The sequence below is a fragment of the Geotrypetes seraphini genome, chromosome 9 (assembly GCF_902459505.1).
Source record: "Geotrypetes seraphini chromosome 9, aGeoSer1.1, whole genome shotgun sequence".
Classification (NCBI taxonomy): Eukaryota; Metazoa; Chordata; class Amphibia; order Gymnophiona; family Dermophiidae; genus Geotrypetes; species Geotrypetes seraphini.
In genome coordinates, this window is record NC_047092.1 from 112,362,643 (window position 1) to 112,390,494 (window position 27,852).

Consider the following 27,852-nt stretch of genomic DNA (forward strand, 5'->3'; position numbering starts at 1 on the left):
TAGAGTGAGGCAGTTGAAAGGCATTGTAAACTTGGTTATTAATATAGACTTATACAGTATTTCGGATAGTATTACTGCTTTACAATATATTTGAACACTTTTATATATGTATGGAAAGGGTTCAGAGTTAAAGTCCTGGGTAAGTAGGTGGGAAGGAAAGGAAGGATTATTCAAAGATGTTTGGGGGTTCCACAGAAGAAAAACTGTGCACTGAAATGCTAATCTTTGTTTTGAATTTAAAAAAAAGAAAGAAATACAAGTGGAAATAAAGAAGTAAATAAGAAAACAGATAAATGGGGGCAGGGCATGAGTGGGGCAGGGCCAGGGGGGCCCAGTGTACTTGTGTGCCTAGGGGCCCTCGAACAATTAATCCTGCCCTGTGTAGGAGAGAGCTTTATCAGATGCTTACAGAGAAAATGAAGTAATCCGGATTAAAGGATGCTGCTTGCATTGAGTTTCCTACTCATAAATGACCTCCCAGCAGTGTTTGAGAACCTGTCCTTCTAAAATAACTCCAGTAACTGATAACTGAGAGAACATATCATTGGGTGGTAGCGGTAAAAATGCAGAGCAGCACTTTGCTATGCTGTTGCAATTTTGAACGTATGTGAATGCATGCTGGATGATTTACCTTGTACGAACAATTTTGTAGAAGCATGGCATCAATCATTTCAGCAAACTATTGACTGTCACCATTCCTCTATATTTAAAATTGTGAATCATTTTAGGAAGAAACAAGATCACACTGAAATAGAACTATCACATTAATGTGCTAAAATTCAGCATCCAACGTCATCTAAGTCCAAGTACATTCAACATGAGGAATGTTTGCAGGGACTTGTTCCAACATATGTCATCGATGATATTACCTTCCTTAAAATTGTGGTTCATAAATCTGTCTATTTAGAGAATGTTATAGTTTAGCATGAATTATAGGGTCACTGGACGGTTGTCATGTGGATCCAGTCCCAGCACAGTGAGGGGAAGGGAGGCCACATCGTTCCCCTTTCATTGAAACATAGAAACATGATGCCAGATAAAGGCCAAATGGCCCATCCAGTCTGCCCATCTGCAGTAATTATCTTTCTCTCTCTGAGAGATCCCACTTGCCTATCCCATGCCCTTTTGAATTCAGACACAGTCTCTGTCTCCACCACCTCTTCTGAGAGACTGTTCCATGTATCTACCACCCTTTCTGTAAAAAAGTATTTCCTCAGATTACTCCTGAGCCTATCACCTCTTAACTTCATCCTATGCCCTCTCATTCCAGAGCTTCCTTTCAAATAACGACTCGATTCATGTGCATTTACATCACATAGGTATTTAAATGTCTCTATCATATCTCCCTTCTCCTGCCTTTCCTCCAAAGTATACAGATTGAGATTTTTAAGTCTGTCTCCATACGCCTTATGACAAAGACCACACCTTCCTCTGGACAAAGTAGCCTTCCTCTGGACTGACTCCATCCTTTTTATATCTTTTTGATGGTGTGGCCTCCAGAATTATACACAATATTCTAAATTAGGTCTCACTAAAGTCTTATAAAGGGGCATCAATACCTCCTTTTCCCTACTGGCCATACCTCTCCCTATACACCCTAGCATCATTCTAGCTTTCACTGTCACCTTTTCAACCTGTTTGGCCACCTTAAGATCATCACATACACAGTGGCGTACCAAGGGGGGGGCGGGGGGGGGGGGCGGTGCGCCCCGGGTGCCAGCCCTAAGGGGGTGCTCCCGGCCTTGCCGTTCAGTCCCCCCCCACCCCCGAAGGACCGCTCGCCCCACTGACCTTCCTGCACCACCTGTGAAGCAGCCCGCAGCAGGATCGCGAAATCAGCGTCAGCGATCCCTGCGCTGCTTAGGCGCTGCTTCCTGCGCCGCGATCCCACCCCTCCTCTGACGTCAGAGGAGGGGCGGGACCGTGGCGCAGGAAGCAGCGCAGGGATCGCTGACGCTGACTTCGCGATCCTGCTGCGGCTGCTTCATAGCGGGTGCGGGGAGGCCAGGGGGGCGAGCGGTCCTTCGGGGTGGGTCGGGGCATCAGGCCTTCAGGATGGGGCGGGCGGGCAGGCAGGCAGGCTTTCAAGGGGGAGGGGGTGACAGGCAGGCAGGCAGGCCTTCAAGGGGGGACAGGCCTTCGGGGGGGGTGCAGGCCTTCAAGGGGGGGCAGGCAGGCCTTCAGGGGGGGTGCAGGCCTTCGGGGGGGTGTAGGCCTTTGGGGGGGTGCAGACCTTCAAGGGGGTGCAGGCCTTCAAGGGGGGGACAGGCCTACAAGAGGGGGACAGGCCTACAAGGGGGTGGGACAGGCCTTCAAGGGGGGGACAGGCCTTCGGGGGGGGTGCAGACCTTCAAGGGAGTGCAGGCCTTCAAGGGGGGATGCAGGCCTTCAAGGGGGGGTGCAGGCCTTCAGGGGGGAGACAGGCCTTCAGGGGGAGAAAGGCAGGCAGGCAGGCCTTCAAGGGGGGACAGGCCTACAAGGGGGGGTCAGGCCTACAAGGAGGTGGGATAGGCCTTCAAGGGGGGGACAGGCCTTCAGGGTGGTGCAGACCTTCAAGGGAGTGCAGGCCTTCGGGGGGGTGCAGGCCTTCAAGGGGGGACAGGCCTTCAAGGGGGGAAAGGCAGGCAGGCAGGCCTTCAAGGGGGGACAGGCCTACAAGGGGGGGAGAAGCTACAAGGGGGTGGGACAGGCCTTCAAGTGGGGGACAGGCCTTCGGGGGGTGCAGACCTTCAAGGGGGGGACAGGCAGGCAGGCCTTCAAGGGGGGGGACAGGCCTACAAGGGGATGGGACAGGCCTTCAAGGGGGGTGCAGGCCTTCAAGGGGGGACAGGCCTTTGGGGGGGACGATGATTTAGAAATACACGGAGGGAAGGGGGTGTTTAAAGAGACGTGCATATGCCAAACTTTGGGGGGGGGGAAGAAATAATGGGTCTGAAAATAGAGGAGAGGGAGAGAGATGATGGACCATGGGATTTAGGGAGGGAAGGAACAGAAAGGGAGAGAAATTGGACACAAGGGATGGTGTGGAGGAGGGATAGAGATACTGGATAGGAGGGTAATTAGGAAAAGAAAGGGAGAGATGGTGGACTCTGGGGTGGTGGGGAAGGAGGGAGAGATGCCGGATGAAAGGGTATTTAAGAAAAGGTGGATCTGTGGAGAGAGATGAAAAAAAGGAAAGATACCAGACTTCCTGGGAAGGGAAGGGAAATGGAAAGGGAGGACAGAGTTGGCAGATGGATGGTTAGCATGCAGAAAGAAGGAGACCCTGGCAAGCAAGTTATCAGAAGAAAACCAGAGCCTTGGACCAACAAGATTTGAAATATAACCAGACAACAAAAGGTAGAAAAATTAATTTTATTTTCTGTTTTGTGATTATAATATGTCAGATTTGAAATGTGTATCCTGCCAGAGCTGGTGTTGGACTGCAAACGTGAGCTAGGATTTAACAGAGAGAGGAAAAGTCCTTTTTGTTTCTTTATTTTATTTACACCACAGCGCCAGTGTGGTTAGGAGAAGCCAAAGGGGGTGAAAAAGCTATAAAACCCACCAGGAGTTTTGAAAAAAATCACCCAACTGGGCAGGAAAATCGAATTGAAAAACCAATTCAATAGGCTGAATCGAATCAAAATTTTTTTTCCTGTATCTGGCAGCATTAGTTTGCGCTACTGTCTTAGACTTTAGGACCTGGGATTGGGGAGAGATGGCATCCTCAGTACTTTATAATGCAAGTGAAACGAGGATTTGGTCAGACTTTTGAAGGGTCTGCAGAAAAAAAATATTGTATAGGCCGGGGACATGAGACAGCAGGAAATGGGAACTTTTCTTCCTTCTATTTTTGTGAATGGAAAGGCTGAGGATGTCAGAGAGTTCAGTTAAAATATGTGCTTTATAAGAAAATATAATAATGTGTTTTATAAAGTTTATAGCATAGCTGGCCTACCCAGTGAGGTGTTCCTAGTGGTGATGGTGGCAGCGTGTCAATGTGTTGAGAGGAAGAGGTGGTCTGGGAAATTCTGCTGAGCAAACTCCGGGCCCATTTCCACCCCCCAGTTAGTCCACTCTACTCAACTGGTTCACACACTGAGTGGGTCTTTGGGTGTTGTTCCTGGGTAGTTGTTTTGGGATCTCTTCCAGTGGTTTGTCAGTATCTCCTTCTGGCCCAAGGAAGGAAACTTTGTTAACCTTAGCACTGACCTACAGAATATGTTTGTAACAGCGCTGCTTGTGTGGCATTAGTCTATGTAGTAATCAAAAGAAAAAAACAGACCTTTGCACATTTTTGCACTATATGGTGGGTGTATGAGGAGATTCACATTTCCTGCACAGCTAAGTCCGTGTGAAGTTACCTTGTGCTGTATTTGACATCTAGCAAGGTCTCTGTTTGAAAGGAAAGATCTAAACTTAAAAATGAAGTGGCCAGAAGTTATGGTAAAAGCAGATAGTGTAGCTGGTTTTAAGAAAGATTTGGACAAATTCCTGGAGGAAAAGTCCATAATCTGTTATTAAGACATGGGGGAAGTGTCTGCTTGCCCTGGATCGGTAGCATGGAATGTTGCTACTCTTTGAGTTTTGACCAGGTATTAGTGTCCTGGATTGGCTACCATGAGAATGGGCTACTGGGCATGATGGACCATTGGTCTGACCCAGTTAGGCTATTCTTATGTTAAGTTCTCATCTGTAGGGGCCTTTGTTTTCACTTCTTATTTTAATGTATTTTTTTTCTGGGAACTTATCAGTGTTTTTTATAATGGGAACAAAAATGGAAGAGAATTAATGTGTGTGGGATGAGGGGGTAACTAATTTCTTCAGCTAAATAATTCAATCCACTTCAAACAGACATAGGAGAACTCACGCACCATTCACACACCCTCCAACCAAAAACGTCAAAAGAAAAAAACTGTTCGACAACCTCCTAGCCATTCGAGCTGTAACACTCGACCCCCAACTCTACAACCAATTGACATCGACCACAGACTGCAAAACCTTCAAAAAGAAATAAAAATCCTTCTATTCAAAAAACACATAAAACCGAACTAACACAATCAAACTGTCCCAAGCATCACCTGCAACTACTCCATATGTACTTCTGATGTCATGACAATTCAGACATAATTTATGTTATGTTATGTTTGGAATATAAGAAAATTTTCACTGCCTGTTTCTATTCTGACCATTTATTCTGTTTCATGGTCATTACAAAAAATATTTTTTTACATGGGGGGGGGGTGTCAAAAAATGATGGGCCCCGGGTGCCACATACCCTAGGTACGCCACTGCACATACAATCACACATATACAATCACACATACAATCCCGCTCTTCTGTCGTGCATATAAGTTCTTCACTCCTTAATCAGTACCGTTCCCTTGGGTTTTTGCTGCCAAATGCATGATCTTGCATTTTTTAGCATTAAATTTTAGCTGCCAAATTTCAGAACATTCTTCAAGCTTCCCTAGGTCTTTCATCATGTTATTCACACCATCCTGGGTGTCTAATCTATTGCAGATTTTGGTATCATCCGCAAAGAGGCAAATCTTACCAGACAGCCCTTCAGCAATATAGTTTATAAAAATGTTAAAAAGAATATGCCCAAGAGCAGAACCTTGAGGCACACCATTGGTAACATTCTCTTTCCTCAGAGCAATCTCCATTGACCACTACCCTCTGTCGCCTTCCACTCAAACAGTTCTTCACCCAGTCCGTCACTTTGGGACCCATCCCGAGGGCACTCAGTTTATTTATTAGACGTTTGTGTTGAACACTGTCAAAAGCTTTGCTAAAATCTAAATATACCACATCAAACAAAGATCAAACAAAGTGCTCGTGCCATAGTACAAAGTGCTTGAAGTGTAAACAAAAGTCTCACAAGTGACAAATAAAATCCAGAGGCAGTCAATCCTTAATCTTCGCTTTCACCTTAGATAACTTCCTCGACACAGATCGAGTTTCGAGTTTCTCTTTGTCAAGAGGAAGATAATAACTAAAATAAAAACATTCAAGACAAAAACCTACTAAGTCTATTAACTTGTATAAAATCGATCTAGAACAACTGAAAAGAATTAAAAAAAAGAAAAACTTATTAGTACAATCTAAAACTATAACGGCCTCTTACCGGGTGTGGAGGAGAAACAAGCCTACAAACAGGCAATAGCTGCCAAAGCTGCTAAACCGGAAACAGGAAGCTTCTACACTCAAGTTTCTCAAGTTTATTAATAAATTTGATAAATCGCCTATTAGAATCACTAAGCGATGTACAAAGTCAAAATAGAGTATAATAAAAAGAAACAAACATTTAACAATATACTTTCATCAAAAACAAACATGAGTTGGGAAAGAAAGAATAAAAGTTACAATTTTCAATTTAGGGAAGAAGGAAAGGAAAAAACAAAAGGCATTTTTAAATGAGCAGTAATCTGGTCTGAAACAATCTAAATAAGTTAATAGACTTAGTAGGTTTTTGTCTTGAATGTTTTTATTTTAGTTATTATCTTCCTCTTGACAAAGAGAAACTCGAAACACGATCTGTGTCGAGGAAGTTATCTAAGGTGAAAGCGAAGATTAAGGATTGACTGCCTCTGGATTTTATTTATCACTTGTGAGACTTTTGTTTACACTTCAAGCACTTATGCACTATGGCACGAGCACTTTGTTTGATCTTTGAACTTGTCAATCTTGTGAACTGAACTTTCTTGAACATTCAAGCTTCCAGAAGAGCTCGTCTGGTCCCAGTCTTTTCTACTGGATTTACAGCCATAGCACATTATGATATCACCATTTGGGACTATTTTCAGATAAGTTCATTTTATACTGATGTTATGTGCTTGCTGTCTGAATGGATGTTTAGCAATATTTGTGGAGTAAGATGTGATTTCTGGGATTTGACTCGAGTGTTCTTCTGTTTAATGTTCACTTTTTATTATTATTTTCCTTTATGGATATTTATTCATACGTTTTGAATTTTAATGTGATATTTAATAAAGATTTTCTTTAGATATTTGACACATTATGGATTCTCTTATGTAATTTGTTATTGAGTATTTGAGTATCCTAATTTTGTAATTATAATTCCTTATTTTTTTAGGTTGTTTAATGATCCTACCATCTCATCAGAACTGTGAATATGTCTTCACATCAGAGCAGTAATATTAATAGATCTGACAAGGAAGGAGCCGATGAGGTTGTCCAGCTCTCGTCTAATTGCGATGGGCCTATTCTTCATAACATCAGAACTGATCACAATGAGCTAAAAGCACAAAAACGACCTCAAACATTGGCCTTCCACACCTGTGGAGGACATGCACCAGATTGCGATAATCTATATCTATAATAATAAAACACTAAGCACACATGCACACTCCTACCTGTGTGATCCATAGGTCCCTGGCCAACAGGAGTGTGCATAGCTGCTGCTCTTCTGTCTGCCCTCCTCTTCTAAACAGCCTACTGAGGATCCTGGCCGGCTGTAGCGAACCTCGCAGGCCGCTCTGCACCTCGGTAGCACGTTCCCTCTGATGCACGGGATCGCGTCAGAGGGAACGTGCTACCGACATGGAGAGTGGCCTGCAAGGTTCACTACAGCTGGCCGTGATCCTCACCAGGCTGCTTTTAAGAGGAGGGCAGACACGCACCACCAGGAAGCCAGATGCTGGACAGGGGAAGCAGGTAAGGGGTGCTGCAGTACAGGGGAAGCAGGGAAGAGGTACTGCTAGACAGGTGGGGAAGTAAAAGAGAGGTGCTGCTGGAATGCGCTCCCGAGAGAGGTGGTGGAGAGTAAAACTGTGACTGAGTTCAAAGAAGCGTGGGATGAACACAGAAGATTTAGAATCAGAAAATAATATTAAATATTGAACTAAGGCCAGTTACTGGGCAGACTTGCACGGTCTGTGTCTGTGTATGCCGTTTGGTGGAGGATGGGCAGGGGAGGGCTTCAATGGCTGGGAGGGTGTAGATGGGCTGGAGTAAGTCTTAACAGAGATTTCGGCATTTGGAACCCAAGCATAGTACCGGGTAAAGCTTTGGATTCTTGCCCAGAAATAGCTAAGAAGAAGAAAAAAAAAATTTAAATTGAATCAGGTTGGGCAGACTGGATGGACCATTCGGGTCTTTATCTGCCGTCATCTACTATGTTACTATGTTACTATGTAGATGGGGGGAGGTAAAAGGCAGCCATTCATGGAGCAGGGCGGGACTAGGCAGGAATGCGAAAAGCTCACGCCTGCCTTGTGCGCCACTCTGATGCTGCCGCAAGAGTTTTGGAGTCAGCTGAGGGAAGGGCAGGAGCGCTGAAAACTCCTGCTGTACTGCACTGGATGGAAGGATTTTTAAAAGTGCTCCCTTCTGACGCTGCTGCGAGAGTTTGGCAGTCAGCTTAGAGGGAAGGGCAGGAGTGCTGAAAGCTCCTGCCATACAGCGCTGGACAGCCGGATTTTTAAAAAAGATACAGGGGTACAGAGGGGTATTCGCTCCATAAGATGCACCCTTATTTCCACCCCCTTTTTGGGGGTGAAAAAAGTGCGTCTTATGGAGCGAAAAATAAGGTAAGTAAAGCAGGAAAAGAGAATACTTGCACATTGGCTGAAGGAATAGAAATTAACTTTAACTTCTTTCGCTTCCTCCTAAATCTTGACTGCAGAATGGTGAAGCACGTTCTGCTTCGGGCAAAGCAGTTCCCTTCATAAAAGAAGGGGTCTACATAACCTACCCGATGGGGAACAGTCAGATTCTCTATGCCAATCAAATCTCGCTGGAGCTCCGTTAGCTTCTGGAAATTCTCCAAGAAGACCAAGCCATCCTGCAGCTGAGAAGTCACCTCTGTCACTTCATTTAGTGCACCTGAGAGCAGAAAATAGAAGGCAAACAAGGAGAATAAATCTCAACAATTGCATTTTGAAGCTTTATTTAGATAGGATCACATTGGTTAAAATAATTCATGAACTATGATTCATGCAATATAATTAATGTTACTTTGCTATCAGTCTCAACAATTATATTTATAATAGGCCCTAAAACTACAATCCTATAAGTAAAGACAAGGAAGAAGTAACTTGCACAGTATAGCAATTACAACCCTAGCCACCTTACTTGGCAGACTAGATGGAGCACGCTGATCTTCATTTGTTGTCATCCACTGTTACTATAATATATGTGAAGCTCAAATGATCGCTTATTCAGAGGCAAATATCAAAACTGCATCCTGATGCTGCTGAGGAAGAAACGCTCTGAGTTGAGTCTAACAGGGTTCCGAAGAACTGGAGCTTCTGAGACGGTTGAAGCTAAGATTTGGGGAGCTTGATTTCAAATCTCAAATTCTGGAGAAATAGTACAGTTTGCAGGGACGCTAAGAATACACAGTGATATGAAAGATCTTTGATGAGCCAGTCATCCAGATAAGGAAAAACTTGAAGGCCCTGAGACCTCAAGGCCACTGCCACCACTACCAGGCACTTGGTAAAGACTCTGGGAGAGGAAGCCAGTCCGAAAAGTAGAATTTTATATTGGTAGTGGTGTTGCGCCACTCAAAATCTGAGATACTTCCTGGAAGCCGGGTGAACTGGAATATGAGTAAAGGCTTCTTTGAGATCCAGAGAGCATAGCCAATCATTGCGTTTGAGAAGGGGATACAAAGTTGCTAGAGACAAAATTCTGAATTTCTCTTTTACCAGAAATTTGTTGAGAGCTCTGAGATCCAATATCGGTCTTCTTTGTTTTATCAGAAAATACCGAGAGTAAAACCCCGTGTTCTCTTGTTCTTGAGGAACCTTCTCTATAGCATTGAGAAGAAGTAGATTCTCAATCTCCTGAAGCAGAGAGGTTTGAAGGAGATTGGAAGCAGACACTCTTGGAGAATGGTCTGGAGCACAGGTGTCAAACTCAAGGCTTGTGGGCCAAATCCAGCCCGCCTGGTCATTTTATGCGGCCCGCAGTCCAATGCACCCAGTGTTACCTTGTGGCCGGATCCCTCTTCCTCACAGCCATACTGTGCATGGAGTCGTGTGCAGCGGCTCCTCGCTCTTCCCACACCTCAGAGAGAAGGCTTCCGGTTCAACTGCAATACGCACGAGGAGCAGCTGCATGTGGCTCCATGCACATTACGACTGAAGGGTGGAAACCAATTGTTGAAAACCCTTAGTATGGTTAGAAGGGAGGTACTTCTGATACATTGGTCATTGCTTAAGCAAATGCTTGAGATAACAAGTAAAATGGAAAGTGTAATTGTTCACACAACTGCACAACATGGAATTTTGATATAGACATCTACCAAATCTGTCCATGGTGCGACCCTCCCTCCCTGGTGGAACTGAGGCGTAAACCTTGGAGGAGGTAGACTTTTATGAGAGTAGACTCCACCACTAAGGATTGGTGAGACAGTTGAGGCTTGTCAAATCCTAGGGTGGGCGCAATCTTCTAAAGAGAGTCTAGCTTCCTGGGAGCAACTGGTACTGATAAAGGAGATTCCCAATTTTTATTAAGTGTATCCTTCAAGATTGCATGAAGAGGAAGTTTAATAACCTCCTTAGGAGGATGCTTAATATCCATAACATGGAATTTTGATATAGACATCTACCAAATCTGTCCATGGTGCGACCCTCCCTCCCTGGTGGAACTGAGGCGTAAACCTTGGAGGAGGTAGACTTTTATGAGAGTAGACTCCACCACTAAGGATTGGTGAGACAGTTGAGGCTTGTCAAATCCTAGGGTGGGCGCAATCTTCTAAAGAGAGTCTAGCTTCCTGGGAGCAACTGGTACTGATAAAGGAGATTCCCAATTTTTATTAAGTGTATCCTTCAAGATTGCATGAAGAGGAAGTTTAATAACCTCCTTAGGAGGATGCTTAATATCCATAATCTCCATATATTCAGGAGTATATTTGGAGTTTGCTTCCAGTTTTAAGAGACATATCCTTACCGAGTTGTCTTATAAAATGGGTAAAGGAAAGTGTCTCAAGTGGAGATGGTTCCTTGATAGGAGGCTGTGGGGAGTGGTGCTCTGGAAAATCATAAGCTTCTGTTGTGGATAGAGATTCATCAATAGAAGACTCAATGTGAAGGTCAGAATCTATGACCAGAGACTGAGATCTGTGTCTTCTTTTACGTCAGTACTAGTTCGGCAACGGAGAATATGTACGTTGTTTATGCTTTTCTGAACGCTTAGGAGAAATATGTTTGGGCTTGCAAGAAGACTTGCTGGATTGAGAATGTCTAGGTGAAGAGGAACGATGCCTCAATGAGCTAGATTGATGACTAGAAGAATGAGTCTTTGATGCATTTCTGGATGATGGCGGTGCTGAGAACTAGGAGACAGCAACGAAGACTGAGGACTGGTACCAGCATCCCTGGTATTGGTACGCTCAGGCTGGGCCGGTACCTATGGAGTCGGTACCTGCAGAGTCGGTGTCAAGTGTAATAATATCCCCGTACTCTGCATAAAAGAACTCTTCAAACTGTTCATTCAGAGAAGGTACTGGTACCTGTGGCTTTGTCGCTGGTGTCATTGGTGCTGCAACCCGCTCTGAAGAGGATGACTCTGAAGAACAGAAACCCCTAGATTGTGGAGCGAGTTGCATGAAGGGTCGTCACTTGGCCGATATGACTGGACCTATGACCCTATCTGGGAAGCTGGTAACTTCTTTACTGGCTTGCCTGAAGGAGCAAGCGGCTGCGATGCCGGGGTAGAAGGCGGTGCCAATGAAGATCTTGGTGTCCCAGAGTGTGGTGCCTTAGCTGACAGCACCACTGACTGGTGGTGCCATGGACGTTGAAGGGTAGGAAGACTGGTCTCCTTCCATAGTGGCACCGAATAGCTGTTTTTGCTGAAGTTGGCAGCTTTTTAAGGTGCATTTTTTTAAAGTGGAGCACCGCATACAAGAGTCAAGTTTTCATTAAAATTCGATACTACTGCTTATCCAACTTCTAAGCGAGTTACAGATAAAATAATCGGGAATACAAAATAAAAAACACCAGTAACAATACAATTTTAAAGAGATTAAAACAACTTAAGCAAATGGCGTATCACAAATAGGACAAATTGAACTAAACTGACATGATACAGAAGGAAGATGGGGAAGAAATACAATTGATATAAGATAGAAAACAATTACAGAAATGACAAAAGGAAGGGGAATGCTTTGATCTGATTATTTTGAAAGGAGAACTTGTGTAACCTAGAGGAAGATTTAAATATTAAAGGCATCTTTGAATAAATGGGTCTTAAAAAGGCCTTTAAAGTGGTCTAAGTTATTTTCTTCTCTTAGTGGGGCTAAAAGAGTATTCCAAAGCTAAGGGGCAACTACTGAAAAGATATCTTGATGCTTGGTACCTATTATACGCAGAGAGGGGACAGTTAGTAATTTGCGATCTAAAAATCTGAGGAAACAGGATGGATTATACGGAATCAAATATTTTTTCAATAAATTGAAGAAATTTTGTTTGCATCGTTTTAAAAATTATTAATGCGATGGTCTTGCCCGAGACACTGTATACACCACGAATATGGAGCTGTCACAGAAATTGTCCACTGGCACCTGCCGCACACCTTAAATCCCGTTAACGGCCAAGACATTAAGGTTGAAAAAATGCCTCACCCAAATCAAACATGAGAGGCTGAGGTGAAATCCTAGGCCCTGCCGTCGAAGCCCATGGGCGAATGGGGAAAAAGAAAACTGTTTTTTTTTCTTTTTTTTAAACAAAGAAAAGAATCATCTAATGGAAAGAGAGAGAAAATGAACACGCGAGCAGGAAGGCAAGGCAGAAAAAGAACTAATGTTGATGACGCAACTTCTCAACTCCACAGAAAATAATGAACTGGGGAGCCGCACGCCTATATCAGGCGGGAAGGTACTCATGCATGCGCAATGCAGTAAGTCGCAAACGTTCAAAGGTTCTTAAAGTGGCGATGCACTTGGGACCTTCCGTACCAGGAATCCGTGGATGACGTCACCTACATGTGAAAATATGCTGCCTGCTTTTCCTGAGATAAAACACAGCACAATGAACACAAAAGTCCAAAAAGAAAACCTGGAAGAGGAGGATAAGCTGGAAATCTAGAAAAGGAATACAAATTAATCACTGTGTTCATGTGAATCCCAGACTATGGAGGAGGCTCGTATGTATACATTGATGAATTTTACATAAGAGCAGTATGTGGAAGATACATAGTAGAACACATCTTTATAATCTGAGACCATTGCAAGAGCAGAATCTATTGCGGAGGTAAAAGCATGCAAATGTGGCATACGCACACTAGTGCTGCCCGATTCAGGAAAAAAAATTTTGATTTGATTCGATTCCGCCTATTGAATTGGTTTTTCGATTCGATTTTCCTGCCCAATTGGGTGGTTGTTTTTTTTTTGGTTTTTTTTTTTTAAACATCCTGGTGGGTTTATTTTATAGATTCTTCACCCCCTTTGGCTTCTCCTAACCACACTGGCGCTGTGGTGTAAACAAAATAAAGAAACAAAAAGGACTTTTCCTCTCTCTGTTAAATCATAGCTCACGTTTGCAGTCTAACACCAGCTCTGGCAGGATTCACTTTTCAAATCTGACATATTGTAATCACAAAACAGAAAATAAAATTAGCTTTTCTACCTTTTGTTGTCTGGTCAATATTCAAATCTTGTTGGTCCCAGGCTCTGGTTGTCTTCTGATAACTTGCTTTCCAGGGTCTTCTTCATTCTCCGTGCTAACCATCCATCTGCCATCTCTGTCCTCCCCTTCCATTTCTCTTCCCTCCCCCCGGAGGTCTGGCATCTTTCCTTTTTTTCGTCCCCATCCACAGATTCACCTTTTCTCAACTACCCTTTCATCCAGCATCTCTCCCTCCTTCTCCACCACCCCCGGGTCCACCATCTCTCCCTTTCTCTTCCCAACTACCCTCCTAACCAGTATCTCTATCCCCACCTCCACACAATCCCTTGTGTCCAACTTCTCTCCCTTTCTGTTCCTTCCCTCCCTAAATCCCATTGTCCATCATCTCTCTCCCTCTCCTCTATTTTTAGACCCATTATTTCTTCCCCCCCCCAAAGTTCGGCATATGCATGTCTCATTGAACCCCCCTTCCCTCCCTCCGTGTACTTCTACACCAGGGCCCCCTCCCCTGAAGGTCTGTCCTCCCTGAAGGCCTGTCCCCCCCTTGAAGGCCTGTCCCCCCATTGAAGGCCTTTCCTCCCCCTTGAAGGCTTGTCCCCGCTTAAAGGCCTGCATCCCACTCCTGAAGGCCTGCCTGTCCTCCTTGAAGGCCTGTCTCCCCATTAAAAGCCTGCATCCCACCCTAGAAGGCCTGCCTGCCTGTCCCCCATGAAGGCCTGTCCCACCCCCTACCCCGAAGAACTGCTCACCCCCCCCCCCAGAAGGTCTGCGTATTCCCCCTGGCCTCCCACTGGTGTCCGGCTTCCCTCCTGGCCTCCCCGCACCATTTACCTTTGAGGAGCAGCCTGCAGACAAGATTGCGGTGCTAGCGATCTTTGCACTCCTTCGGAGCTGTTTCCTCTGCTGCGGTCCCGCCCCTCCTCTGATGTCAGAGGCAGGATCGCAGTAGAGGAAACAGCTCTGAAGCAGTGCAAAGATCGCTAGTGTCACAAGCCCAGCAGCACTGCAGCTAGCCTTGTTCCAGATAGAAGACAAAGAAACTCAACCCTAAAGCTGAAGAGAGCTGACCACTGCAGCAGCTCTTCAACATGCATGCAGACAAGCTCTGTTTCTAAAGTGAGTTCCCAAGAGCAGGAGCCCTGGGAGGAGGGGGAGTAGTTTGAGGATAACAACTCTATTAAATCTAGAGTAGCTCCCAGTAAGGCACAACCCAGGAAACAGGCTCCTAGCCCTTTTAGCGCCCACCTGCTGAGGCTAATTGGAGAGCAGGAGAAAGCTCAGCAGAAGCTGAAGCCTGCCCATCCCCCACTCAGGTTAGGGCATGGCTTGCTCAGAGCAAAACAAGTAGAGCAAGGCAAGCCTAGGAGAGTCAGTCCTAAGCCAGCAGAGGAGGGAGACACAAGGACAGGTGCTCCAGAGCGCAAGCAGGGGAATGAAATTGAAATGGAAGACTTGGAAGATTCCTCTCTGGTGAACCAGCTAGTCTGAGGAGGTTTGCATGGAAGAAAGCTAAGTTTTCTTTTTACTTTTGAACTGTTTGGTGCTGATAAATGAAGGGACTAGTGCTGGCTGAGTTAGCATTTCAAGACTCACTACAAGGAGATTGTGCCCTGTTCAAAGGACTTTGGACTGTGTTTTTTTTTTCCTCTCTCTGTTTTGGAGAATATTGCCACTGAATGTGATAGTGAGGGTTGTGGAGGCGAATCCACAGAAGATCCTCTGGGTTGGGATTGTGGGGCCGATTTTGGCAATTTTGATAGTGGATTCGGCAACTCCCCAACCCTGCCAGCTTGCTAAAGTTGGTAGGGGAAGCCTGCTTAAATCCAGGCAAGCACGGTGTGCTTTATCAGTACCTATGGACTGCTATGAATAACTGCTATGAAACTGTGCAAACTCACCAATTACTGTGTTCCTATTGTTCTTTTCCTTTGAAAGAAGCTGGTGAGAGACTGTTTATACTTACCCTAAGGAAAGGGTCTGACCAGCCTTGTGCTGACTTGGTAGCCAAGGCAAAAGTACTGTTTGTGTTTGTTTTTGTTTGTTTTGAACTTTTCAGCATTGGCTACATTGCTGAGTAAAGCTTTATTGTGAATTAAAGCCTTATTATTTTTGAAGAGAACCGCTCTGTTATGACTTTTATTTTTTCTCCTTATATTATTATGACCAGCAGGGCTTTCAACCTTTGAAGGCACGCCAGAGACTGTATTTTGCACACTGCCCGGTAGCCATTCCAGAATCTGGTGCCGGGGGTGTGACACTAGCAACGCGATCTTCTCTGCAGGCTGCTTCTTTAAGGTAAATGGTGCGGGGAGGCCGGCGGGGGGGGGGGGGGGGAAGCTGGATGCCAGGGGGGGAACCGGACAGCAGCACTTCCCAACTGACCCTTCCCCCTCGCCCTCTAAAGCAGGTGCGGCAGTGGCTAGCCAGCAAGAGCAGTGCTGCCCCTCCTGCTTTAGGGGGCGAGGGGGGAGTGTCAACAGAATCTGGAAGCCGATTTTTTTTTTTGTTTTGAATCGATCGAATCGATTCACCTGAAGTGAATCGGTAAACCGATTCGAATCTTGAATCGGGCAGCACTAGTAGACACCAGTTGGTGTAGTAGGGTAATGGGCTGTTAAGTTGCAATCCTGTGGAAGAATAGACAGTAGAAACCAGAGTTGATATGAACTGGGAGATTTCAGTACTGATCTTGGAAGTTCCATTAACTGGAATATTGCTCTGGGAGCCAATGTATTTGAGTTGAGACTTCTATTAGGTAAGCATTTCAAGAAAGAAATCTTTGTATCGAGCAGTTACCGGACTGGAGGACAGTTGTGAGGAGACTCGTTGTTGGTCTCAGATTCCAGCAACAGCGGCTTCCTTTCCTGTTAGCAGCGTTGACAGGCATCCACAGAGACGGACCCTTGACGTCATTGGGTCCGTCTCCAACATCGTAAAAAGCAGCCGCTGCTGCAGTAACCTGGGAGCAGTTACCGGACTGGAGGACAGTTGTGAGGAGACTCGTTGTTGGTCTCAGATTCCAGCAACAGCGGCTTCCTTTCCTGTTAGCAGCGTTGACAGGCATCCACAGAGACGGACCCTTGACGTCATTGGGTCCGTCTCCAACATCGTAAAAAGCAGCCGCTGCTGCGGTTGCGGCCGCAGGGCGTGGAGCCCCTTAGGAGCCACAAGGAGTCCGGGAGTCAATTGTGGGTAACTTTTATTTGGGGTATATAGACCTGAGTCGGATTCTGCTCTCCATGATTGGATCTAAGATGGTCGTTGCATGTCTGCTGCAGTGAGGACGTCGTCAAAATTTTCCTTAAACAATGCCGAAAAGACGGGGAAGGAATGCTGGAGGAGCCTCCCGGCGACCCTTAACCCCAGTGGTTACTATTGATGATTTTCTCCGACGCCTACAACGGGAGCAAGAAGAGTCGGGTGCTAGCTCGTTGGGGACACCGCCGGAGAGTAGTGCGGTGGGGAGATCCCCTGAGCTCGATGTCACTCTTAGCCCCGACGTTAGGACGCCACCCCTTCAACCGACGCCACAAGCAGCTAGCTCTCCACGGAACCAGAATGCACCCGAGGAGGTGGTTTCTTCTTTGTTCCCAGAGGCTAGCATGGAGGGCTCGCCGAATATGACAACGCAGAGTGACATGTTCTCTCTGCAAGGACTTGCGACCGGGACAACAGAGGTTGGGGGAATACAAGACGCCACTGAGGTAAAGCCAATTTCAGAACATTTAGATACTACATCATTACAACTTTTTTCACCCACAAAACCCCCTAAAGTCACACTCGATGCATTATGGGACTTGGTAGTGAATTTGGGGAATTCTTTAAATCCTCAAATAAAAAGTTTGGATAAGGAATTAAAAGAACAAAAAGAAGAAATAAATGTCTTAAAGCAGGATATGTCACAATTTAAAACAGAGTCACAAAATACAAATAAGGAGCTAATGCTTTTGAAACAAAATCAAGATCTGTTGGTTAAAGATAATATAATACTCAGGAAGAAGTTGGAAGTGCAGGAGAATAATGGTCGAATTAATAATTTGAGATTTATAAATTTTCCAAAGATCTTGTCAACTTCTCCTAGAGAAATGGTGAAAAGATATTTTATGGAAATATTGGAAATTCCTGAAAGCTCCTTACCTCCTCTTACAAGAGTGTATTACCTTCCTGCCAAGCCCCAATCCAAAGAAGAAGAAAAAATTGAGGAACCCCAGGAGAGGTCATTGGACATTTCCGCAATACTGGAACAATCAGATAGAGAATTGGCTGTACCAGCCACTCTCTTGTTGTCTGTTTGCTTTGGCCCCAGACAAGGATTGGATATTAAAACTTTTCTTTAAAAATAGGTCCAAAGACTTCCTGGGACAGCATATTCAGATTTTCCCTGATGTCTCCAGAGAGACTCAAAAAAGAAGGAAAGAATTTCTACTCCTAAAACCTGGAGTTACTCAAATAGGGGGTATTTTCTTCTTGAGATATCCATGTAAATGTGTGGTTAGATATTTATCATTGAAGTATATTTTTACAGAACCATCTCAACTGATTAGTTTTCTCTCAGTGAAACGTCTTGAAAAAGGAATAGCAGCGTCCATGGAAAGTTAGCTCCCTGTACTTTAGTAAGACATGGATTTTCTTTTAATTAATTTGAATTATATCTATTCTACTCTTTAATCTTGGATCCAATAAATATTGAGGACTAGTGTGAGATCAGCTAGATTATTATTATTTTATTTATCTATTTTTATTTTTAATTAAATGGAACTATGATCGTGGTATATCTTAATTCTTGAATCTTAGTTTAGTATTTTGTTTGATCTCACTTTACTGTACAAGATGTATATGCTTGGTAATATTGTAAAATTCTATAAATAAATAAATAAAAAAAAAAAAAAAGAAATCTTTGTATCTACCGTGTTTCCCCGAAAATAAGACAGTGTCTTATATTAATTTTGGGACCAAAGAATGCACTAGGTCTTATTAACAGGGTAGGGCTTATTTTTATCTTGTACATGATAATCTCTCCCTTCCTCTTTCCTTTCTCTCCCCCACATATGCAGCATCTTTCCTCCCCTCTCACCCATCCCCTTCTGCCTTCCCTCTGCAGGATCTTTCTATCCCTCCCTCCCCCCTGTGCAGCAAAACCCTTGCCAAGCTTCTATCCTTCCCTCCCTCCCATCCCTCATGCAGAACCCTTGCCCAGCTTCTATTTTCCTTCCTTCCCATCCCTCATGCATTAGAACCCTTGCCCAGCTTCTATCCTTCCCTCCCCTCCTCCCCTTGTGCAGCAGAACCCTTGAGCACCCCCTATGCTTCGCAGCTGAACCCCTGCTGACCCTCCATCATTTCCTCCCATCCAAACCCCCCCTCGGGCCGGCATCATTATAAACAGGCTTTGCAGCCTCCTCTGTCAGGGAATTCCCTCTGCATCACTGATGATGTCATCAGTTAACGCGGCACACTGAAGGCTCCAACGAGAGAAGGCCACGAAGCCTTTTTACAGTGATGCCAGCCCGACGCTGCTCTGAAGGGAGGTATGTACGGCTCATGGTCTGCAGGGTTTGGATGGGAGGGAAGGATGGAGGGTCAGCGGGGGTTTGGCTTTGCGGGGGAGGGGAGCGCTGCTGCTAGCGACTAGGGCTTATTTTTGGGGGTAGGGTTTATATTAAGACTTACCCCAAAAATCATGCTAGGTCTTATTTTCAGGCTAGGTCTTATTTTCGGGGAAACACGGTATAAAAGGAATTGTTGGTGTTACCACACCTAAACAGTTAGTAAAAATTCTGGACAAAAAACTAGTCATAAGAGCATTATGAGATGCAAAGTAAGTCAGCTGCATTTGCATATGACGGTATAGGCCAGGGGTAGGCAATTCCGGTCCTCGAAAGCTGGAGCCAGGTCAGGTTTTCAGGATATCCACAATTAATATGTATGAGATGAATTTGCATGCACTGCCTCCTTGAGATGCAAATCTATCTCATTCATATTTATTGTGGATATCCTGAAAACCTGACCTGGCTCCGGATCTCAAGGACCAGAATTGTCTACCCCTGGTATAGGCGAATGCCTGTAAGAGATCTAGTGAATGCAAAGATAGACCAGATAAGAAGAGGTATATCGATTTCAGGGTAAGTATGCTATCTTGATTAGGATGTATAAGTGGCCTCCCCCTCCGCTATAGCCATTCCCATTCCTTCAGTTCCTTCAGAATAAGGAAGTAGTTGGAATAGAACTCTTGGTTTCTGCTTTCAAGGCAATGTTCATTCTCCTGTTTATTTGTTATTTCTTTCTTCTTTTTTTTTTTTCAATCACCAGTTCTACAGCAGATGGTTGGCAAGTTTCAGGGTTCTTGAAGGAAGGGGTCAAACGGAATTGAAAAAGCAGCTCTGGAAGAGTAGTGTGGAGGACCTTGTTGAAGGAAAACAGGAAGCCCTCTTGTATCACTTAGAGAGATTATGTGGTAGTGGACATGAGAGCCAGCATTGATGCCACAGTGAAAGATGACCTCTGTTGGTCTGAAGAGGAGGCAGAAAAAGCAAAATGACGGGTATACATTCTAGAGGCATGTCCAAAAGAATACACCCATGAGTGGCACTGGAAAGTGTGTGTAGAACCTGGTTGATCTTGCTAAGAACCTGGTTGAACCTGATGAAAACCTGGGTGATCCTGAGCAGTTGATTGATGACAGCATGCTCTGCTGATGACAAATAAATTGTGCATAGTCTCTTCCACATTGCCACCAAAAAGTACTTTGCCTGAATACAGACAGAAAAGGCACTAGGCAATCATGGACATTGATATGAAAGTCAGAGATGCAGAGCTATGAGATAGGTTGGAAGAGTCTGGTAGCAGAGAATTCAGGCTCAGGGAAAGTGTATCATGAGATACGAGACCAAGTAAGAAACCTCAAAAAGTGTCCTGTAGAAGACAGGCAAAGGAGCTGTGGCAATTTATGCAGCGGAAGGAGATGATCCAAAGTAAAAAGGCTCTACACCCATATAAGCAAAGAATAGATTCCTTTTGTAGTGCTCTCCTTGACGAAGTAGAACTTCAGTGAAACTGGAACTAAAGGCGAGTGTGCGCAGAGGAGAAGAAAGCCCATAGAAAGTGCAGTGGGATAAGTATGTGAATTGCAGAGGGAAGACAATTTGGTTCCAATGCTCTGGTCCAAGACACTGAAATTCTCACTTGAGGCCAGTGATGCAGATGGTCAGGTTACAACAAAGAAGAAAGCAAACAACGAAGGTGACTAACCGATGTTCAATTTCTTTTAATCAATAAAATGACTCAACATGGTCGTGTTTCGGCTCCTAGGGGCTTGCCTCAGTAGTCTAAAATATAGAAATACAGTGGTACCTCTGTTTACGAATGCATCGGTTTGCAAGTGTTTTGCAAGACGAGCAAAACATTTGCAAAATCGGTGCCTCGGAAACCTAGCGTGGCTCGATTTACGAGCGCCCCCCCCCCCCCCGGTGATCCGCCACCCTCCCCCCCACGATCCGGCACCCCCCCGACGCGATCTGGCACCCCCCCAATGCGATTGGGCACCCCCCCGCCATGATCCGGCACCCCCCCTGACGCAATTGGGCACCCCCCCCGCTGCTTCATACCATCATCTGGGCACCAGCATGTCCTGTGCTTGGTGCCGGTGCCCGAAGATCGGCCTCCTCTTCTGCTGGGCCTTGAGCATCTGCGCATGCTCAAGGCCCAGCAGAAGAGGAGGCCGATCTTCGGGCACCGGCACCAAGCACAGGACATGCCGGTGCCGCTGCCCAGATGACGGTATAAAGTGGAGGGGGTGCCTAATCGCGGCGGGAGGGTGCCAAATCAAAGTGGGGGGCCGGATCACGGCGGGGGGTTCCCAATCGCGGCGGGGGGGTGCTGGATCGCAGCAGGGGGTGCCCGATCGCGGTGTGGAGGGTGCCAGATCACAGGGAGGGCCTTCGGGGGGAGCAATTCCGGTTCTCGTGGGGGGGGGGAACGTATCAAAGAGAGTTTCCATTATTTCCTATGGGGAAACTCGCTTTGATAAACGAGCATTTTGGATTACGAGCATGCTCCTGGAACGGATTATGCTCGTAATCCAAGGTACCACCACTGTATATACTCATATACATCTATATATTAAAAACATTTGGTTATGCCACTATAATGGTTTTAATTTTTATTAAAAAAGATTATTTGATACAGCAAATTACAGATTAAGAGAAGGCGTTGTCAATGTGATTTATGGTGGTACTTCTTTAATAATAATAATAATAACAGTTTATATACCGCAGTACCGTTAAGTTCTATGCGGTTTACAAAAGATTAGTGAAGTATAAGTTGAGTTGACGTACAAGTTGAGTTAACTTAAGGGATGTTGGAACAATAGGGAGAAAGGGCAGGAACACCGTTAGAGAGGGGAAAGAGGAGTGGGTCAGCTGTCTAGGTATTTCAGGAATAGGTGAGTTTTGAGGCATTTCCTGAATACCTCATAAGTGGTGGGCAATAGGAGTTGTTCTAGGTCTTTACCCCATAGAGCTGCTTGATGTGAGAGAAGATGCTCATGGTGTTTTTTTAGTTTGCAACCTCTAACCGGGAGAGAAACGAAGTGCAAGTGGGAGCTTCTCTTGTGTTTATTGGCTGAGAAGGAAAAGAGGTCAGTGATGTATTTAGGGGTTAGACCGTAAAAGCTTTAAAACAGAGACAGGCGAACTTAAACTTTACACGAGCTTCCATCGGCAGCCGGTGTAGCTGTTTGAAGTATGGCGTCACGTGATCGAACTTCTTTAGACCGAAGATTAGTCTGATCACAGTGTTTTGCATTAGTTGTAAGCGTCGCATATTCTTTTGGGGGATTGCTAAGTAGGCGATGTTACAGTAGTCGAGTTGACTTAATACGAGGGATTGTACCAGGATTCTGAAGGCAGAGTTATCAAAGGATGCTTTAATGGATTTAAGTTTCCAGAGGGTGAAAAAACCCTTTTTAATTAGGGAGTCCACCTGGTCTTTCATGGTGAGGCATTGGTCCAGAGTTACACCCAATATTTTAATGGTGGGCTGTATGGAGTAGTTATGTTTGTTGATGTCTAGTGGAGTTTTGGTGTCAAGAGGGCGCCGTGAAGCGACAAAGAATTTTGTCTTCTCTGTATTGAGCTTGAGTTTGAAGTCTGTCATCCAATGCTCCATCAGGTTTATGGCTTCTGATGCTTTTGGAATTGTTTCCGAGATGGAGTTGGCAAATGGGATAATGATCGTAAAGTCATCAGCGTAACTGAATAATTTTATCCCCAGCTTGGTTAATTGAACGCTCAGTGAGATCATGTAGATATTGAAAAGCAGAGGGGATAGTGGGGACTCTTGCGGAACGCCGGATGGGTTGCTCCAGGTGTTGGAGAGATCATTGTTGAAGCGAACCTGATAGGTGCGGGATGAAAGGAAACCATGAAACCAGTTTAGCACTTCGCTTCTGATGCCAATAGCGTCTAGCATTTTCGCATGGTCTACAAGGTCAAAGGCAGAGCTCATGTCGAATTGCATGATCAGGGCTTTGAGGCCTTTGCTTAAAAGTAGATGCAAGTAATCTAAGATGGCCGCAATTGCTGTTTCTGTGCTGAAAAGTGGTCTAAAGCCGGATTGAGTCTCATGAAGGAGTGAGAACTGGTCCAGATATTCCATTAATTGGGAGTGTACCAGCCCCTCCATGATCTTTACAATGAGTGGTATGGAAGCAATTGGTCTGTAGTTGGTAACTAGGGCTGACGATTCTTTGCTATTTTTTAGGATAGGGGTTATTATTATGTGGCCTTTGTTGGTGGGGAATTTTCCGTTTTTCAGGTTATGGGCTAAGTAGTGCAGTAGAGATAGTTTAAATTCAAGTGGTGCCGCTTTCATGATTTCCGGGGGACATGAGTTCAGGAAGCAGTATGATTTGGAGTATTTGTTATATAATTTGGTATAGTTATTCCAATCTATGTCTTGAAAGGAATTTCAGATCATGTCTGCAGGGGTTTCATTTCCTTGTGTGTTAGCTATATGGTAATCACTAGGTTCTTTTGTTGAGCAATTGTTTCTTAGTTTTTTAATTTTTGAGTCAAAGTGCAGGGCTAGGTCGTTCGCCGAGGGTAATTTAATGTTGTGTGTGGGTAGAGTGTAGCGGGTGGTGTTGAATAAGTTGGTAATCAGATTGAACAGCTCTTTTGTATTAACTCCTCGTGAGCTGTTGCAGGATGAATTGATTTTGTTTGAATAGAATGCTTTGCGTTTATCTTTTATCAGTTGTTTGTAGGTTTTTATATTGGCTCTCCAATTGTTATTGTCTGATAATTCTCCTGTTTTTTTCCATATTCTTTCTAGACGTCTGGCTAACTGTTTCATTTTTAGGAGATCGATGTCGAACCATTTGTTATATTTATTTGCATTACTTTTACTGGTATGTTTAGGTGCAATGTTGTCTAAAATGCAGGTGCTGGTAGTGATCCAGTGATCCCAGAAATCAACTTCTTCCTTTACCTCTGCTTGTAGTTTATATTGCGCCCAGTAGTTATCTGGGTTGATGTGGCCTCTCGTGAGATGTCTTTTTTTTATTTTTGGTCGAGTAATTTGTTTTCGTTGGAACCAGATTAGCTTGAAGTAGAAAGTGAAGTGGTCGGACCAGATGTCATGGCACCAGGTGCCTCCTGGTAAGGAGATGGTGGGGTCTGGGATTTCCTTTGTGGACATGGCTACTACGTCTAGATGGTGGCCTTTTTCGTGAGTTTGTGCAGGGGGAGGGAGGTTGTAGTTAAGTAGGGATAGGAAGTTCTTGAACTCTTTCGTGTCTGTGTTGTCCTCTTCATCGAGATATATGTTTATGTCTCCTGCGCTAATATTGTAGGAGGAACTAATAGAGTTGTGTAGGACAAATTCACAAAAGTCCTCTTTGGCTTTTGACCAGCTTTTCGGTGGGACGTAGAATAGTATGCATGAGAGGGAATCTTCTAAGTGGATGTTACAGATTTTACAGGCTAGGATTTCTAGTTGGTTGGATGTTTTGGAGTCCATAAGTTCAAACTCGAATCCTTCTTTGAGAAGAATTGCTAATCCTCCTCCTTTTTTTCCCTCACGGTTTAGTGTAAGGATTTTGAAATTGTCAGGAAGGAGATCAGTAATTATTGGGTCATCTTCAGACAGTAGCCAAGTTTCGGTTAGAAAGAGGCACCAAGCACTTTTAGAGATGACATTGTTTCAAGGAGGCACATAATATCTACTGCTTTAATTTACTTACGGTTATGGTTATGTCTCTCTGGAAAATACATGTGTGAAAATAAAGGAACTAGTCATGCTATTCGTGTTTTTTGCCATATTAATGCTAACTTGTCTTCCTTACAGAGCCTCTCTTTAAACAAACATTCATTTATAAGTTCTTTTACGTGTGTAATCTTTGTGTGTGGAGCACTACATATTTATACACATAATTTTATACTAGTAGCATACATTAGATTTTACATGTAGTTACATGTAGTTCTTTTAAAAGACATATATATGTTTTTAATTTCTTCTTTTTCTTGTTCCTTCTTTTTACTTACCCATGGTTCATCCACGTTGCCCTTAAAGAGGTTTAAGATTGTACCAGAGCGTCTGACATAGAAGACTGCGCACTTTTATGTTTACTGATTCGTCAATCAGAACCCAGGTATAAATCTCCTATACAACATTAGTCCTTAATAAGATGATGATACATATAGTATTTGGAATATTTATTTATTTTATTATTTAAAAACAAAAAAAAAATTTAAATCTTCTTTTCAATATTTGTAGAAACATAGAGCATGACGGCAGAAAAGGGCCGACGGCCCAACAAGTCTGCCCACTCAAGAACTCTCCCTCCCTCAAAAATCCATCTATTAAGCTTCCCTCCCTCCCTTGAGAATCCATCTATTAAGCATTCTTCTTAAGCGACCCCACCAGTCTGTCCCATCGTCTCTTGAAATCAAGCGTGTTACTGGCCTCGACTACCTGTCGTGGAAGACCATTCCATCGATCATGTCTTTTTGTACTTTCTCTTTGGTTTCATTGTTTATTGAATTCTTAGACCTTTGTAATAATTCAGCTATTTTAAAAGTTTTTAAAAATTATTTGGTTTTGTGATATAAATAAAGTTTTATGTTGTTTACTATAACCACATAAAATAGCCTTCACAGTGATATGCGGTTTATTCTCTCACATCATATAATTTTGTATATTTTGTCACAGTCCGTACCCCTGGATAGCACAGTGGGCCCTGTGACTATAACAAGTATTGAGCTGGTGTGGTCCCCACTGACTTAAGGAACTCTTCAGCCTTAAAGTCTGTTGTCCGCAATAGGGTTGCAGGTAAGTATTCCTTTTCCTTATAAGAGAATAAGGACTTTGACAACAAAACAGGTTTCCAGCTTTTATTCTAACCAACAGCCAGATTGTGGTTAAAGCTCACCACTATCTTGCAATGCAAAAATACTTCAAAACAATTTCCAGAAATAAGCACAAAAGAAAATAGCCAATAAACACATGCTCTCAGTACAAGTCAGAACCAGAAATAAACACAAAAGAAAATAGCCAATAAACACATGCTCTCAGTACAAGTCAGAATAGTTGAAAGTTCAATTGCTGGTTCCTGGATTTTAATTTTAAGCTATAGTCCTCTTCACCAGGACAGCCTTGTGTACAGGTTAATTAAGCAACTTTGTAAGTCCCATGGAAAAGGTTTCAAAATGGAGTTCTTCCCATTAGCAGCATAAGAAATTGTCACAAACAGTTTTGCATTCAACATGCCCTGGATTCTCCCATAGACCTCAGAGAATGATTATTATCCCCAGAGCTCAAAGCACTTCAGTAAGAACTGTGCCATTTTAAACAAGCAGCCTTTTCCAGCTGTTGCCATGCCAACCACTTCTCAGTGGTTCAGCTCAGAACGTAATGCAGTGCAATCACAGAAAAATAAACCTCAGGGTTTTTCCTTAAGCAGTTTAAACAGCCTCCAAGTTCCTTACTGGTTTTAACTGAAACACTCTCCTAGCAGGCAATTTTCCATAGCAGCAATTTTCAAACACAAAAATTCAAAACCCAAATTAGCACACACACACACACTGGCAGCTTCAAAATCCCCACAACTCTTTTACAGCAACTTATGTCCATGGCTTCAGCATAAGTTCCTGACTCTGTTGCCATGACTGAAGTATTCATAAACTCCATTTTCTCAGGCTGTTCCTCCACTGGAAAGGAAGGGATTTCTTCCATCTCCCAATCTCCATTGCTGCTGCTGTCTGGCTGGGGTAAGGTTTCTCCCTGCATGGTTGCTTGCCTGCCTGTTTCCCCTGCTGCTCTCTCACTCCCTGCTCTATAGGAGCTCATAGCCCCACCCCCTCAGCCTTAATAGGGGGATGGGACTGCTCTCTCTCCTCAGCTGTGTGTGTTTCTCAGGGACAGCGTTTCTCTGTCTCTGCCTTACAGGAGCAGAGTGCAATCTGGGATTTAACCCTTTAACTGGATTTGCAAAGTCTTCCTGCATGTTACTTACTGACTCACCCTAGCTGCACTGGTGATACTCTGTGATATCTGGTTCCAGCTTGCTGATCTGGTCAGCTCTTCTGCATAAGGGCAAGATGTTCCTATACCTTTTCTTAGGGACAAATAGTTTATTAGCAGTGGATTTGTCACAATTTATATTTATATATTTTTACATATTTTTACAACATGGTATACGATTATAGACATTTTTTTCATACACATTTCCCCCCCTTTTTTTAAAATAATATGCCTCTATACAAGATTTTGCATATTAATGTATCGCACGATTATTGGCGGTATAGAAGAATAAAGTTATTATTATTATTATATTATGGTAATAATTGATCCATCTAGGTCATATGGTATACATGTATATTTAATGTCCATATTAATAATATATTTTATTTGGTTTTATATATGTCATTTTTTAAATTGTTTATTTATCATTTAAAATGATGAATATGTATATTTATTCATTACACTCTAGTTATATCTCAGGTTGTATGACCTTTTTGTTATGTATTTTTTATGGTTTAATAACTTTTGTTTTTAATATATATATATGTGTATGAGTATATATTTTCATAATTCAAATGTGTATATAATCATCATATTTCTATGTTTTAGATTCCTGAGGCAGGCCCCTAGGGACCGAAACACAATCATGTTGAGTCATTTTATTAAATAAAAGAAATTGAACATCGGTTAGTCACCTTCATTGTTTGCTTTCTGCTTTCACGTTTGTGAAGGTAGTATCTCCTGTTTT

The 27,852-nt window shown here is 43.8% G+C and overlaps 1 protein-coding gene across 1 annotated transcript in view; it reads right to left on the bottom strand.

The window, feature by feature from the left end:
- Window positions 1-27,852, bottom strand: part of FARP2 (FERM, ARH/RhoGEF and pleckstrin domain protein 2) — an 818,436-nt gene that overhangs the window by 174,032 nt on the left and 616,552 nt on the right. Inside the window, exon 19 of the mRNA XM_033957823.1 lies at window positions 8,702-8,832. Coding sequence (XP_033813714.1) covers window positions 8,702-8,832 — 131 coding nt within the window. The remainder of the gene's footprint in view (window positions 1-8,701; window positions 8,833-27,852) is intronic.